The sequence below is a fragment of the Heterodontus francisci genome, chromosome 5, assembly GCF_036365525.1.
Source record: "Heterodontus francisci isolate sHetFra1 chromosome 5, sHetFra1.hap1, whole genome shotgun sequence".
NCBI lineage: Eukaryota > Metazoa > Chordata > Chondrichthyes > Heterodontiformes > Heterodontidae > Heterodontus > Heterodontus francisci.
In genome coordinates, this window is record NC_090375.1 from 59,066,408 (window position 1) to 59,083,322 (window position 16,915).

Consider the following 16,915-nt stretch of genomic DNA (forward strand, 5'->3'; position numbering starts at 1 on the left):
TCAATGCTAATTCGTTCAAGTATATCACAATCCCCCTCCCTGATCTCTAAGGTCATAAGAACTAAGAGCAGGAGTTGGCAATTCAGCCCCTTGAGCCTGCTCCGCCATTCAATACGATCGTGGCTGATCTCATCTCAGCCTCAACTCTACACCTACATTGTCCTTTTCCAAGTAAATACAGATGAAAAGTAAACATTTAAAACATTAATGATTTGGAGGAAAGTATAGGTGGACTGATTAGCAAATTTGCAGACGACACTAAGATTGGTGGAGTAGCAGATAGTGAAGGGGACTGTCAGAGAATACAGCAGAATATAGATAGATTGGAGAGTTGGGCAGAGAAATGGCAGATGGAGTTCAATCAGGGCAAATGCGAGGTGATGCATTTTGGAAGATCCAATTCAAGAGTGAACTATACAGTAAATGGAAAAGTCCTGGGGAAAATTGATGTCCAGAGAGATTTGGGTGTTCAGGTCCACTGTTCCCTGAAGGTGGCAACGCAGGTAAATAGAGTGGTCAAGAAGGCATACGGCATGCTTTCCTTCATCGGACGGGGCATTGAGTACAAGAGTTGGCAGGTCATGTTACAGTTGTATAGGACTTTGGTTCGGCCACATTTGGAATACTGCGTACAGTTCTGGTCGCCACATTATCAAAAGGATGTGGATGCTTTGGAGAGGGTGCAGAGGAGGTTCACCAGGATGTTGCCTGGTATGGAGGGCGCTAGCTAGGAAGAGAGGTTGAGCAGATTAGGATTATTTTCATTAGAAAGACGGAGGTTGAGGGGGGACCTGATTGAGGTGTACAAAATCATGAGAGGTATAGACAGGGTGGATAGCAAGAGGCTTTTTCCCAGAGTGGGGGTTTCAATTACTAGAGGACACGAGTTCAAAGTGAAAGGGGAAAAGTTTAGGGGGGATATGCGTGGAAAGTTCTTTACGCAGAGGGTGGTGGGCACCTGGAACGCATTGCCAGCGGAGGTGGTAGATGCGGGCACGATGGAGTCTTTTAAGATGTATCTAGACAGATACATGAATGGGCAGGAAGAAAAGAGATACAGAACCTTAGAAAATAGGCGACATGTTTAGAGAGAGGATCTGGATCGGCGCAGGCTTGGAGGGCCGAAGGGCCTGTTCCTGTGCTGTAATTATCTTTGTTCTTTGTTCTTTTCTTTGTTTAAAACCTCACCTATGTCCTCTGGCTCCACAAACAGATTGCCACTTTGGTCCCTAATGGGCCCTACTCTTTCCCTGGTTATCCTCTTGCCCTTAATATACTTATAAAATGCCTTGGGATTTTCCTTTATCTTGCCCGCCAGTGTTTTTTCATGTCCCATCTTTGCTCTCCTAATTATTTTTTAAAGTACCCTCCTACACTTTCTATACTCCTCTCGGGCCTCTGCTGTTTGCAGCCCTTCGAATCTGCCATAAGCCTCCTTTTTTTCCCTTATCCAATCCTCTATATCCCTTGACATCCAGGATTCCCTGGACTTGTTGGTCCTACCCTTCACCTTTACGGGAACATGTTGGCCCTGAACTCTCACTATTTCCTTTTTGAATGACCCCCACTGGTCTGATGTAGTCTTTCCTACAAGTAGCTGCTCCCATCCACTTTGGCCAGATTGAAATCGGCCTTCCCCCAATTCAGTACTTTTATTTCCGGTCCCTCTTTGTCCTTTTCCATAACTACCTTAAATCTTACAAAGTTATGGTCACTATCCTCAAAATGATCCCCCACTGATACTTCTACCACTTGTCTGGCTTCATTCCCTAGGATTAGGTCCAGTATCACCCCTTCTCTTGTAGGACTTTCTACGTGCTGGCTCAAAAAGCTCTCCTGGATGCACTTTAGGAATTCTGCCCCCTTTAAGCCTTTTGCACTAAGACTATCACAGTTGATATTGGGGAAGTTGAAATCCCCTACTATTAATACCCTATTATTTTTACACCTCTCTGAAATTTGCCTACATATCTGCTCCTCTATCTCTCCCTGACTGTTTGGAGGCCTGTAGTATACTCCCAGCCAAGTGATTGCCCCCTTTTTGTTTTTCAGTTCTACCCATATGGCCTCATTTGAGGAACCTTCTAAGATATCATCCCTCCTTACTGCAGTAATTGACTCCTTGATCAACAGTGCAGTGCCACATCCTCTTTTACACCCTCCACTGTCACGCCTGAAGATTCTATACCCTGGTATATTGAGCTGCCAGTCCTGCCCTTCCCTCAACCATGTCTCTGTGATAGCAATAATATCATATTCCCATGTGTTAATCAACGCCCTCAATTCATCTGCCTTACTAGTAAGACTCTTTGCGTTAAAATAGATGCAATCCAGCCTTGCATTATTCGCTTGTGCCTTAACAGATCTATATTTGTTCTACCTTCCAGACTGACTCAGTTTCTCTTCTATATTTGACTGTGCATCAACCCAACCCATCAACATGGGTGGCACAGTGGCGCAGTGGTTAGCACCGCAGCCTCACAGCTCCAGGGACCCGGGTTCGATTCCGGGTACTGACTGTGTGGAGTTTGCAAGTTCTCCCTGTGTCTGCGTGGGTTTTCTCCGGGTGCTCCGGTTTCCTCCCACAAGCCAAAAGACTTGCAGGTTGATAGGTAAATTGGCCATTATAAATTGTCACTAGTATAGGTAGGTGGTAGGGAGATATAGGGACAGGTGGGGATGTTTGGTAGGAATATCGGATTAGTGCAGGATTAGTATAAATGGGTGGTTGATGTTCAGCACAGACTCGGTGGGCCGAAGGGCCTGTTTCAGTGCTGTATCTCTAATCTAATCTAATCTAAACCCCTACTGTACCTCCACTCTGTATCCCAACCCCCTGCCAAATTAGTTTAATCCCCCCCCCAACAGCACGAGCAAACTTCCAGCAAGGATGTTGATCCCGTTCTGGTTCAGGTGCAACCCGTCCAACTTGTACAGGTCCCACCTTCGCCAGAAACAGACCCAGTGATCCAGGAAACTAAAGCCCTCCCTCCTGCACCATCTCTTCAGCCACACATTCATCTGCTATATCCTCCTATTCCTATACTTACTAGCACGTGGCACCGGAAGTAATCCAGAGATTACAACCCTTGAGTTCCTACTTTTTAATCTGCTACCTAGCTTCCTAAATTCTTGTTACTGGATCTCATCCCTCTACCTATGTCGTCGGTACCAGTGTGTACCACGATCTCTGACTGTTCACCCTCCCCCTTCTGCAGCCGCTCTGTGACATCCTTCACCATAGCACAAGGGAGGCAACATACCATCCTGGAGTCACGTTTGTGGCCACAGAAACATCTATCTGTACCCCCCATGATAGAATTCCTTTTCACTATGGCTCTCCCACTCTTTTTCATCCCCTCCTGTGCAGCTGAGCCACCCGTGGTGCCACAGACTTGCTCCTTGCTGCATTTCCCTGAGAAGCTATCTCCCTCAACAGTATCCGAAGCGGAAAATCTGTTAGAGAGGGAGATGGACACAGGGGTCTCCTGCACTATCTGCCTAGTTCTTCTACTCTGCCTGGAGGTCACCCATTCCCTTTCTGCCTGAGCAGTCTTTACCTGTGGTATGACCACCTCCCTGTATTTGCTACCCACGATGATCCCAGCCTTGCGGATGCTCCACAGTGTCTCCAGCCGTTGATCCAGATCCGAAATGTAGATTTCGAGTAGCTGCAGCTGGAGACACTTGCTGCACACATGTTCGCCCTGGACACTGAAAGTGTCCCTGACTTCCCACATTCCACAGGAGGAGCACTCCTTGCTGCTGAACTGACCTGCCATGACCTACCCTTAATTTACTCCCTTAAATTACACAAAAAATAGATTATTTACACTATGTCATGTCACAAAAGTACCAAGAATTGACCATCTCCAACAAGAGAGAGTCCAACTACTTAGCCTTGACATTCATTGGGATTGCCATCACTGAATCCCCCACCATCAACATACTAGGGGGTCACCATTAACCAGAAGCTTAACTGGACAAGTCAATACATACTGTGGCTACTGGAGCATGTCAGAGGCTGGGAATTCACCAGTGTGTTAGTTCCTGACTCCCCAAAATCTGTCCACCATCTACAAGATACAAGTCAGGAGTGTGATGGAATATTCCTCACTTGTCTGGATGGGTGCAGCTGCAACAACACTCAAGAAGCTCAACATCATCCAGGACAAAGCAACCCGCTTGATTGGCACAGCATCCACAACCTTAAACATTCACTCCCTCCACCACTGGTGCACAGTGGCAGCAGTTTGTACCATCTACAAGATGCACTGCAGCAACTCACCAATGCCCCTTCAACAGCACCTTCCAAATCCGTGACTTCTGCCATCTAGAAAAACAAGGGCAGCAGATGTATGGGAACTCCACCACCTGCAGGATCACCTCCAAGTTGCACACCATCCTGACTTGGAAATAAATAGCTGTTCCTTCCCTGTCGCTGAATCAAAATCCTGAAACTCCCTCCCCAACATCACATGTACTGTAGTGGTTCAAGAAGGCAGCTCGCCAGCACCTTGTCAAGGGCAATTAGAGATGGGTAATAAATGCTGGCCTTGCCATCAATGCCCAGATCCCATGAACAAATCAAAAAAAAATCTTGCTGGTTATCGAGTGGTATTTGTTACCTCTACACTTGACTATTCCAATGCACTCCTGGCCGACCTCCCATTTACTGCCCTTAGTAAACTTGGAGTTATCCAAAACTCTGCTGTTCATGTCCTAACTTGCACCAAGCCTCGTTCATCCAACATCTGGTGCTTGCTGACCCACATTGGTTCCTAGTTGAACTACAGTTTGATTTTAAAATACTCACCTTATTTTCAAATCCCTCCATGGCCTCGCCCTTCTCTATCTCTGTAACTTCCTTCAGAGTTCCAACTCTCTGAGATATCTGTATTCCAAATCTGGCCTTTTGAGCATCCCTGATTTTTATCGCTCCACCATTGGCAGCTGTGCTTTCAGCTGCCAAGGCCTTAAGCTCTGAAATTGCTTCCCTAAACTTCTCCTCCCTCTCCACCTCTCTTTCATCCCTTAAGGAGCTTCTTAAAACCTACCTACCTCTTTGACCAAGCCTGTGATCACCTGCCCTAATATCCCCTTATGTGGCTTGGTGTCAAATTTTGTTTGATAATGCTTGTGTGAAGAACCTTGGTATATTTTACTACTATAACGGTGCTTATAAATAAAAGTTGTTGTTATTGTTGTTGATATATTCCTGTTTCCTACATAGGCTAACCGTCGACAAGCCAGCTACGAAACTTTGACTGAAAATCAGGTTCGAGAGATTAAGGCTCAAGTTTGCAGATACTTGGATGGGACATTGGATGAAATTAATGTGAGGACTGAATGCTTCATACAATGTATATTTGGGGAAATACACCAATCCCACAGTTCTACTGGGGTGCCATGCTTCATCACAGGACAGGTTGGAGAAAGGGCTACCACACTAGTGCCAATTCTCCAACCCAGGCTCCCTTCTAGTGCAGCTCCTGCTGGGTTCAGTGTGTTTACTCCATTATGTGGTATATATTGGGCTTGTACTATGTGTATAATAGTGGCTCAGTGGTATCAGTCTTACCTCAGATGGTTGTGGGTTTATGTCCTTGAACACAGAATCTAGGAAAACACTCTAATGCAGTGCTCAGGGGTGAGTAAATGGCTTGTAACGTTTATCCAATTGTGTACTCTAATAGACCTATGTTGTACAGGAATTATATCAAAGGAACGGGAGTAGACTGGTTCAGCCCCTTGCACCATTCAGTTGCAACATGGCTGATCTGTACCTCAACTCCATTTAGCTACCTTTGCTCCATCCCTTGATATCGTTGCCGAACAAAATCCATTGATTTCAGTCTTGAGAGAACCAATTGTTCCTGCATCCACAGTGTTTTAGGGGAGACAATTCCATTTCCCCTGCCCTTTGTGTGGTCAGTTCTAATAAGATTATGCACCGTCTTTCTTGACTCCCCTACCAAAGAAAATAGTTTCACTCTATTTACCCAAACACCTCGATCAGATCACCCCTCAATCCATACTTAATGGAATGCAACCTGCCCTCATAATCTAACTGTCTAAGCCCCCGTGTCATTCTGATAAATTAGTCCTGCATCCCCTCAAATGTCAATACATCCTTCCTGAGGAGCAGTGCAAAACTGAACACAGTACTCCAGATGGGGTCTGACCAAGGTTCTGTAAAATTGTCGCATAACTTCCTCCCCTTTGTAGTCCAGCCTTCTTGAAATAAAGGTCAATATTCCATTAACCTTTTCATTGCTTTTTGAACCCATCTACTAGCTTTAAGTGATTATATAAAATTACGTGGACTATACAGCATAAAAACAGGACATTTGGTCCAACTAGTCTGTGCTGTCATTTATAATTCGCAGGAGTCTCCGCCCATTCCATCTTTCTCAACTCAGCTGTTCTACAAATCTTTTTAATAAAAGCAAAATACTGTGGATGCTGGAAATCTGAAACAAAAACAAGAATTGCTGGAATCACTCAGCAGGTCTGGCAGCATCTGTGGAAAGAGAAGCAGAGTTAACGTTTCGGGTCAGTGACCCTTCTTCGGAACTGTTCCGAAGAACTTCAGTTCCGAAGAAGGGTCACTGACCCGAAACGTTAACTCTGCTTCTCTTTCCACAGATGCTGCCAGACCTGCTGAGTGATTCCAGCATTTCTTGTTTTTGCTACAAATCTTTTTATTCCCTTTAATCTCATGTACTCATCTAATATACTTTAAGACACTCCTTAAAACCTGCCTCTTTGACCAAGCTTTTGATCATCTGTCCTAATATCTCCTTTTGTGGCTTGGTGTCATACTTTGTTTTATAATGTTCCTGTGAAGCGCTTTGGGGCGTTTTATTACATTAAAGGTGCTATCTAACTAGGTTATTGTTGAAAACATCTAAACTGTTTGCCTCAACCACTTACTGTGGTAGCAAGTCCACATTTTAACCACTCCCTGAGTAAAGGAATTTCTCCTTATTTCCCTGTTGGTTTATTATTAACTATATTGTATTTATGGCTGCTAGTTTTGGATTCTACCACAAAGAACAAAGAGAACAAAGAACAAAGAATAGTACAGCACAGGAATAGGCCATTCGGCCCTCCAAGCCTGCGCCGATCTTGATGCCTGTCTAAACTAAAACCTTCTGCACTTCCGGGGACCGTATCCCTCTATTCCCATCCTATTCATGTATTTGTCAAGATGCCTCTTAAACGTCGCTATCATACCTGCTTCCACCACCCCACCGCCCCCCCCCCCCCCCCCCGGCAGCAAGTTCCAGGTACTCACCACCCTCTGTGTAAAGAACTTGCCTCGCACATCCCCTCTAAACTTTGCCCCTCGCACCTTAAACCTATGTCCCCTAGTAACTGACTTTTTCCACCCTGGGAAAAAGCTTCTGACTATCCACTCTGTCCATGCCACTCATAACTTTGTAAACCTCTATCATGTCGCCCCTCCACCTCCGTCGTTCCAGTGAAAACAATCCGAGTTTATCCAGCCTCTCCTCATAGCTAATGCCCTCCAGACCAGGCAACATCCTGGTAAACCTCTTTAGATTAGATTAGAGATACAGCACTGAAACAGGCCCTTTGGCCCACCAAGTCTATGCCGACCATCAACCACACATTTATACTAATCCTACACTAATCCCATATTCCTACCAAACATCCCCACCTGTCTCTATATTTCCCTACCAACTACCTATACTAGTGACAATTTATAATGGCCAATTTACCTACCAACCCTCTCCGAAGCCTCCACGTCCTTCTGGTAGTGTGGCGACCAGAATTGCACGCAATATTCTAAGTGTGGCCTAACTAAAGTTCTGTACAGCTGCAGCATGACTTGCCAATTTTTATACTCTATGCCCCAACCGATGAAGGCAAGCATGCCGAATCCGTTCTTGACTACAAGTGGAAACAATCTCTCCACATCTATCCTATCCAACTCATTCATAATTTTAAAGACATCTATCAGGTCTCCTCTAAAACTCTTTTCTGAAGAAAGCAGCACCAACCTGTTCAGTCTTTCCAAATAGCTGTAATCTCTCATTTCTGGTGCCAATCTTGTCAATCGTTTTTGCACTTTCTCTAGTGCTGCTATCCCCTTTTTTAATCGTATGGCTGACCAGCATCCCATCACGTTTAACATAACTTCAGTACTTCTGAATTGTATACCCCTAAAAATAAATCCCAAAGCTTTGTAGTAATAGCATTGAACTAGTGATCTAGCGGCCCAAGCTAATGCCCTGGGGATACTGGTTCAAATCCCACCACGGCAGCTGGTGGAACTTAAATTCAATTAATGAATAAAAATCTCGAATTGAAAGCTAGTCTCAGTAATGGTGCCATAAACGAATATCAATTGTCGTAAAAACCCATGTGGTTCACTAATGTCCTTTAGGGAAGGAAATCTGCCATCCTTACCTGGTCTGGCTTATATGTGACTCCAGACCCTCAGCAATGTGGTTGACTCTTAACTGCCCTCTGAAATGGCCCAGCAAGCCACTTAGTTGTTAAAGGCAATTAGGAATGGGCAACAAATGCTGGCCTTGCCAACAATGCCCTCATCCCATGAAAGAATAAGAAAAAAAACTACAATGCTGCTTTTAATGATTTATTCACCTGTATCCCTAGATCACTTCACCATTCACTTTTTTAAATTCCTAAGGGTTAGGTGATGTTTTTGTTTTTCCTACCAAAGTGCATCACCTCACAATTATCGATATTAAGTTCATTTGCTACATGACTTCCCAGTTTGCAAGGTTCCTAATGTCTTCTTGTATTATTTGATATTATTCCTTAGTGTTAGCTATCATTTGCAAATATTGATATGAGTTACCTATTCCTCAATCCAAATCATTAATGTAAACTATGAATAACACTGGTCCCAGCACTGATCCTTGTGAACACCAGTTCCTGCTGTCACCCAATCTGAATAACCACCCTTTACCCCCACTCTCTGGTTTCTTTTTTTTAGCCAATTTGCTATCCATTCAGCTACTTGTCCGCTAATTCCACAGTCCCTAACCTTTGTAATGAGCCTACCATGTGGTACCTTATCAAAGGCCATTTGAAATTCCAAGTATGTGAAATATGCTGCATTACCCTTATCTATTCTTTACTTCTTCAAAGAATTCCATCAGGTTAGTTAAGTATGACTTAATCTTTTGAAACCATGTGACTTTTTAATTTTCATTTCTATTTCTAAATTTTCTGCTATTACTCCTTTTGAGTGTAGATTCCTGTAACATTCCTATCACTGACATTAAGCTGACTGATCTATTTTCCCTGTGTACTTGGACCTCAATAATAATTCGGAGGCACATTCCGAGAGGTGGGCAAATGAATGCGGTCCAGTATCAGGTAGGAAGCCCAGAAGAACCTTTTAGCACATCTGCCTTTGGAATTTTAACATACCCACCTAATTATAATATTACTTCTGGGTTTGGCATTGAATTGCACAGCAGCTGCATGACACAATCTCCACTTAAGTATTTAAAGAGCCAATCAAAAGGTAGAATTGGGACGAGTTCAGATATTTTGGATAGAGACACCAATTAGAGAAAATGAACTCAGAATGTTCAAAGGCTGTGCCTTGTTTTAATGACAGCTTGCTTGATGTAATGATGGGGGCAGTGAGGACTTGGGGAGAGAGATACTCTTACCGAAGAAACCTGCTGCTGTCACAAAGAAGGTTGGATATGGCCAAGAGGGTGAGCAGCAGGAGCATTGTGGCACACAGTTAGCTTCAGTGTAGAAAGTGCTTTAATGACCTAACTAGGTCAGAAAGATGAGCATAGTTGCACATTCACTTACATTCTGTTATGCACATCAATGCACCCCCCCCCCACCCACACATCTCACTCTGCCTTGTCAAATCTACTGCATCACATCACTCCTCACACCCATTTCCTTTGCAAGCTCACCCATTGTTCTTCATCTGTGCATGAGTGGGCATTGTGAGAATGTCTTCTATTGTTAGAGTGGCCAACTCGATGGAACATCAATCCTGGTTATCAGATGGGTCCATGCAGGCCTTGACCACAGCTGTGCAAATTCAATATGCCAATATGATTGCCATCTTAGATAGGATGGGGAGGTGGTGGCGTAGTGGTATTGTCACTGGACTAGTAACCCAGAGACCCAAGTGTATTTCTCTGGGGACATGGGTTTGAATCCCATCAGAGCAGAAGATGGAATTTGAATTCAATTAATAAATCTGCAATTAAAAGCTAGTCTAATGATGGCCATGAAACCATTGTCGATTGTTGTAAAAACCCATCTGGTTCACTAATGTCTTTTAGGGAAGGAAATCTGCTGTCCTTACCTGGTTTGGCCGATATGTGACTCCTTACCCACAGCAATGTGGTTGACTCTTATATGCCCTCTGAAATGGCCACTCAGTTGTATGCTCTGAAGTTAGTGACCACCCGACATCGACCTAGGCACCGGAAACGACAAGGGCAAACTGAGCACTGTCTACCCTGCAACGTCCTCCATACTAACATCTGGGGGCTTGTGCCAAAGTTGGGAGAGCTGTCCCACAGACTAGTCAAGCAACAACCTGACATAGTCATACTCAGGGAATCATAACTTACAGACAATGTCCCAGACACTGCCATCACCATCCCCGGGTATGTCCTGTCCCACCGGCAGGACAGACCCAGCAGAGGTGGCAGCACAATGGTGTACATAGGCGGGAGGCAGTTGCCCTGGGAGTCCTCAACATCGACTCCGGACCCCATGAAGTCTCATGGCATCAGGTCAAACATGGGCAAGGAAACCTCCTGCTGATTACCACCTACCACCCTCCGTCAGCTGATGAATCAATACTCCTCCATGTTGAACACCACTTGGAGGAAGCACTGAGGCTGACATGGGTGCAGCATGTACTCTGGGTGGGGGACTTCAATGTCCATCACCAAGAGTGGCTCGGTAGCACCACTACTGACCGAGCTGGCCGAATCCTAAGGGAAATAGCTGCTAGACTGGGTATGCGGAAGGTGGTGAGGGAACCAACAAGAGAGAAAAACATATTTGACCTCGTCCTCACCAGTCTGCCTGCCGCAGATGCATCTGTCCATGACTGTATTAGTAGGAGTGACCACCACACAGTCCTTGTGGAGACAAAGTCCCGCCTTCACATTGAGGATACCCTCCGTCATGTTGTGTGGCACTACCACCTTGCTAAATGGGATAGATTTTGAACAGATCTAGTAATGCAAAAATGCGCATCCATGAGGCACTGTGGGCCATCAGCAGCAGCAGAATTGTACTCAGCCACAATCTGTAACCTCATGGCCCGGCATAGTCCCCACTCTACTGTTACCATCAAGCCAGGAGACCAACACTGGTTCAATGAAGAGTGCAGGAGAGTATTGCCAGGAACAGCATCAGGCATACCTCAAAATGAGGTGTCAACCTGGTGAAGCTACAACACAGGACTACTTGTGTGCCAAACTGCCGAAGCAGTATGCGATAGACTGAGATAAGCAATCCCATAACCAACAGATCAGATCTAAGCTCTGCAGACTTGCCACCTCCAGCCGTGAATGATGGTGGACAATTGAAACAACTAACAGGAGGAGGAGGCATTTGCAACAATCTTCAGCCAGAAGTGCTGAGTTGATGATCCATCTCGGCCTCCTCCTGAAGTCCCCAGCATCACAGATGCCAGACTTCAGCCAATTCGATTCACTCCGCGTGATATCAAAAAACAACTGAAGGCACTGGATACTGCAAAGACTATGGGCCCTGACAATATTCCGGCAATGGACCTGTGCTCCAGAACTTGGCGCGTCCCTAGGCACGCTGTTCCAGTACAGTTACAACACTGGCATCTACCTAACAATATGGAAAATTGCCCAGGTACTTCCTGTACACAAAAAGCAGGACAAGTCCAGCCCGGCCAATTACTGCCCCATCAGTCTACTCTCAATAATCAGTAAAGTGACGGAAGGTGTCATCGACAGTGCTATCAAGCGGCACTTGCTGAACAATAACCTGCTCATTGACGCTCAGTTTGGGTTCCACCAGGGCCACTCAGCTCCTGACCTCATTACAGCCTTGGTCATTCTTTGGCCTCCTTATCTCGAGAGACAATGGGTAAGCTCCTGGAGGTGGTCAGTGGTGTGTGGAGCAGCGCCTGGAGTGGCTATAAAGGCCAATTCTAGAGTGACAGACTCTTCCACAGGTGCTGCAGAAAAATGTGTTTGTCGGGGCTGTTACACAGTTGGCTCTCCCCTTGCGCTTTTGTCTTTTTTCCTGCCAACTGCTAAGTCTCTTCGACTCGCCACACTTTAGTCCCGCCTTTATGGCTGCCCGCCAGCTCTGGCGAATGCTGGCAACTGACTCCCACAACTTGTGATCAATGTCACAGGACTTCATGTCGCGTTTGCAGACGTCTTTAAAGCGGAGACATGGACGGCCGGTGGGTCTGATACCAGTGGCGAGCTCGCTGTACAATATGTCTTTGAGGATCCTGCCATCTTCCATGCGGCTCACATGGCCAAGCCATCTCAAGCACCGCTGACTCAGTAGTGTGTATAAGCTGGGGATGTTGGCTGCCTCGAGGACTTCTGTGTTGGAGATATGGTCCTGCCACCTGATGCCAAGTATTCTCCGGAGGCAGCGAAGATGGAATGAATTGAGACGTTGCTCTTGGCTGACATACGTTGTCCAGACCTCGCTGCCATAGAGCAAGATACTGAGGACACAGGCTTGATACACTCGGACTTTTGTGTTCCGTGTCAGTGTGCCATTTTCCCACACTCTCTTGGCCAGTCTGGACATAGCAGTGGAAGCAAACATGGACAAAAGAGCTGAACTCAAGAGGTGGGATGAGAGTGACTGCCCTTGACATCAAGACAGCATTGGACCGAGTATGGCATCAAGGAGCCCTAGCAAAACTGAAGTCAATGGGAATCGGGGGGAAAATCTCCGCTGGTTGGAGTCATACCTAGCACAAAGGAAGGTGGTTGTGGTTGTTGGAGGACAATCATCACAGCTCCAGCTCATCACTGCAGGAGTTCCTCAGGGTAGTGTCCTAGGCCCAACCATCCTCAGCTGCTTCAATCAATGATCTTCCTTCAACCATAAGGTCAGAAGTGGGGATGTTCACTGATTGCACAATGTTCAGCACCATTCGTGACTCCTCAGATACTGAAGCAGTCCGTGTAGAAATGCAGCAAGTCCTGGACAATATCCAGGCTGAGGCTGATAAGTGGCAAGTAACATTCGCGCCACACAAATGCCAGGCTATGACCATCTCCAACAAGAGAGAATCTAACCATCTATCCTTGACATTCAATGGCATTATGATTGCTGAATCCCCCGCTATCAACGTCCTAGGGGTTACTATTGACCAGAAACTGAACTGGAATAGCTATATAAATACCGTGGCTACAAGAGCAGGTCAGAGGCTAGGAATCCTGCAGTGATTAACTCACCTCCTGACTCCCCAAAGCCTGTCCACCATCTACAAGGCACAAGTCAGGAGTGTGATGAAATACTCTCCACTTGCCTGGATGCGTTCAGCTCCAACAACACTCAAGAAGCTTGACACCATCCAGGACAAAGCAGCCTGCTTGATTGTCATCCCATCCACAAACATTCACTCCCTCCACTACTGACGCACAGTGGCAGCACTGTGTACCATCTATAAGATGCACTGCAGCAACGCACCAAGGCTCCTTAGACAGCACCTGCCAAACCCGTGAGCTCTACCAACTAGAAGGACAAGGGTAGTAAGTGCATGGGAATACCACCACCTGCAAGTTCCCCTCCAAGGGCGGCGCAGTGGTTAGCATCGCAGCCTCACAGCTCCAGGGACCCGGGTTCAATTCTGGGTACTGCCTGTGTGGAGTTTGCAAGTTCTCCCTGTGTCTGCGTGGGTTTCCTCCGGGTGCTCCGGTTTCCTCCCACATGCCAAAGACTTGCAGGTTGATAGGTAAATTGGCCATTATAAATTGCCCCTAGTATAGGTAGGTGGCGGGGAAATATAGGGACAGATGGGGATGTGGTAGGAATATGGAATTAGTATAGGATTAGTATAAATGGGTGGTTGATGGTCGGCACAGACTCGGTGGGCCGAAGGGCCTGTTTCAGTGCTGTATCTCTAAAATAAATAGAAAAAGTCACACACCATCCTGACTTGGAACTATATCGCCGTTCCTTCACTGTCGCTGGGTCAAAATCCTGGAACTCCATTCCTAACAGCACTGTGGGTGTACCTATCTCACATGGACTGCAGTGGTTCTTGAAGGCAGCTCACCACCACCTTCTCAAGGGCAATTAGGGATGGGCAATAAATGCTAGCCTAGCCAGCAATGCCCACATCCCATGAATGAATAAAAAAAAGCCTTAAAGTGTGTGATCTGCACCAAGCTGCCCTCCAACAGAATGGTAGGAATGAAGTGCAGCAGGCCTATAAGAGAGATGATATTAAAAGGGGATATGAAATTGGGAACTCCACTCAAAGCACTCTCCCTTTTCATCCATTTGCCCTCCCTCAGTCAGTACGCAGCATGCTGTCTTCTCTCCGGATGGCTGAGTCTACCCCTGCACAGTGCAGGTGGGACAGTCTTTGGCAGAAGCCTCTCAGGTTCCAACACCCAGAGGACGTTGCTCAGAGCATCTCAATAGTCAGAGCAAGAATCTGAGTATCTCTGATCTATCTCTGCTCAAGTACGGAGTTTGCACCATTTAGGACTGTTAGGAAAAGGAAGAGTAAAGCTTTGCAGTTGCACAAGGGTATGAACATGGGTGTATGAGAAAATGTGATATTGGTAAGTTTCGATTGTTTACCAGAACAACATAAAATTTATTACTTTGCCCCACATTCACATTCACTACACATGTAGTGTCTCCCACCCGCCCTCCTCCTGTAACCAAAAAAAAAGAACTCTGGTGTGTTGATAAGGTAAGCTTTTTATTTCTTCTGTATCGTGTGATTGGTTAAAAATTTACTTTCTTTTTTTTACTTTCTTTTTTTGATTTATCTATTAATTGGTTATTTGAAAAAGACCATAGCAGAGAAGTATCAGAAAGTATTTAACTCATAAATTTATATAAAGTAACAAAGTAATTAACTAAGTAGAGATGGCTGGGCAGGTGATGTGCTGTAGCTGTATGATGTGGGAGCTGGCTGACCCCATTGTGCACGGCAGGGACCACATCTGCAGCAAGTGTTGGTTGCTGGAAGAACTCCGGCTCAGAGTTGATGATCTGGAATCTGAGCTTCAAACACTGCGGCACATCCGGGAGGGGGAGAGTTACCTAGACGTTTTGTTTCAGGAGGCAGTCACACCTGGTAGATTAAGTAATTCAAATTCAGTTAGTGATCAGGGACAACAGGGTGTGATTGCAAGTGAGGCAGGTAGGGGGATCCTGAGTTCAGGAGTGGAGGAGCCTCAGCCTTTGACCTTATCCAACAGGTACGAGATACTTGCTCCCTGTGTGGATGAGGAAAAGGGCTGCGGGGAGGATGAGCCAACTGACCATGGCACCATGGTGCAGAAGGCCATTCAAGAGGGGGGAGCAAAAAGACAAGTGGTAGTTATAGGGGATTCTATAATTAGGGGAATAGATAGTATCCTTTGCAAGCCGGATCGGGAGTCACACATGGTGTGTTGCCTGCCTGGTGCCAGGGTGCAGGACATCTCTGACCGGCTTGAAAGGATATTGGAGCGGGAGGGGGAGGATCCAGTTGTTGTGGTCCACGTTGGGACTAACAACATAGGCAAGGCTAGGATGGAGGACCTGTTTGTGGATTATAAAGCACTAGGAACGAAATTAAGGAACAGGTCCTCGAGGGTCATAATCTCCGGATTACTGCCCGAGCCACGCGCAAATTGGCTTAGGGATAAGAATATTAGGGAAGTAAACACGTGGCTAAGGGAGTGGAGTGGGAAAGAGGAGTTCCATTTCATGGGGCATTGGCATCAGTTTTGGAACCGGGGGTATCTGGACCGATGGGACGGTCTCCACCTGAACCTATCTGGAACCAGTGTTCCAGCGAAACGGATAAATAGGGTGGTCTCTAGGACTTTAAACTAGTGACTCGGGGGGAAGGGAAAGGGAAAACGACAGGGAGTATGATGGTAAATAAAAAGGTAAGCAGCAGGTTAACGTGTGCAGGAGGGTTTAAGTTCAAGGCAGACTATGAAAGAAGCAGAAAGGAAGGATAACTCAGGAGTTATTATTAGAGATGTTGGAAATCATGAGGGGAAGAAAGCTAGCATAAAGGCACTTTACCTGAATGCTCGTAGCATTCGTAACAAGGTTGATGAGTTAACGGCACAAATCATCGCGAATAAATATGATTTGGTAGCCATTACGGAGACATGGTTACAGGTTGGTCACGACTGGGAGTTAAATATCCAGGGGTACCAGACTATTCGGAAGGACAGACAGGAAGGTAAGGGAGGTGGTGTAGCTCTGATATTCAAGGACAACATCAGGGCGGTGCTGAGAGATGATATAGGTTCTATGGAGAATGAGGTTGAATCCATTTGGGTGGAAATTAGAAACTCTAAGAAGAAAAAGTCATTGATAGGCGTAGTCTATAGGCCACCAAATAATAACATCACATTGGGGCGGGCAATAAACAAAGAAATAACTAATGCCTGTAAAAATGGTACGGCAATTATCATGGGGGATTTTAATCTACATGTAGATTGGTCGAACCAGCTCAGTCAGGGTAGCCTTGAGGAGGAATTCGTTGAGTGTTTCCGTGATAGTTTTCTTGAACAGTATGTAATGGAACCGACGAGGAAGCAAGCTATCCTAGATCTAGTCCTGTGTAATGAGACAGGAATAATTAATGACCTCATAGTTAGGGATCCTCTTGGAAGGAGTGATCACAGTATGGTTGAATTTAAAATACAGATGGAGAGTGTGA

General features: G+C 45.8%; 1 protein-coding gene across 3 annotated transcripts in view; it reads left to right on the top strand.

Moving 5' to 3' along the window:
* Positions 1-16,915, top strand: part of kif9 (kinesin family member 9) — a 216,860-nt gene that overhangs the window by 102,586 nt on the left and 97,359 nt on the right. For all 3 annotated transcript variants that reach the window (XM_068031510.1, XM_068031509.1, XM_068031511.1), the window contains one exon: positions 5,234-5,338. In XM_068031510.1, coding sequence (XP_067887611.1) covers positions 5,234-5,338 — 105 coding nt within the window. The remainder of the gene's footprint in view (positions 1-5,233; positions 5,339-16,915) is intronic.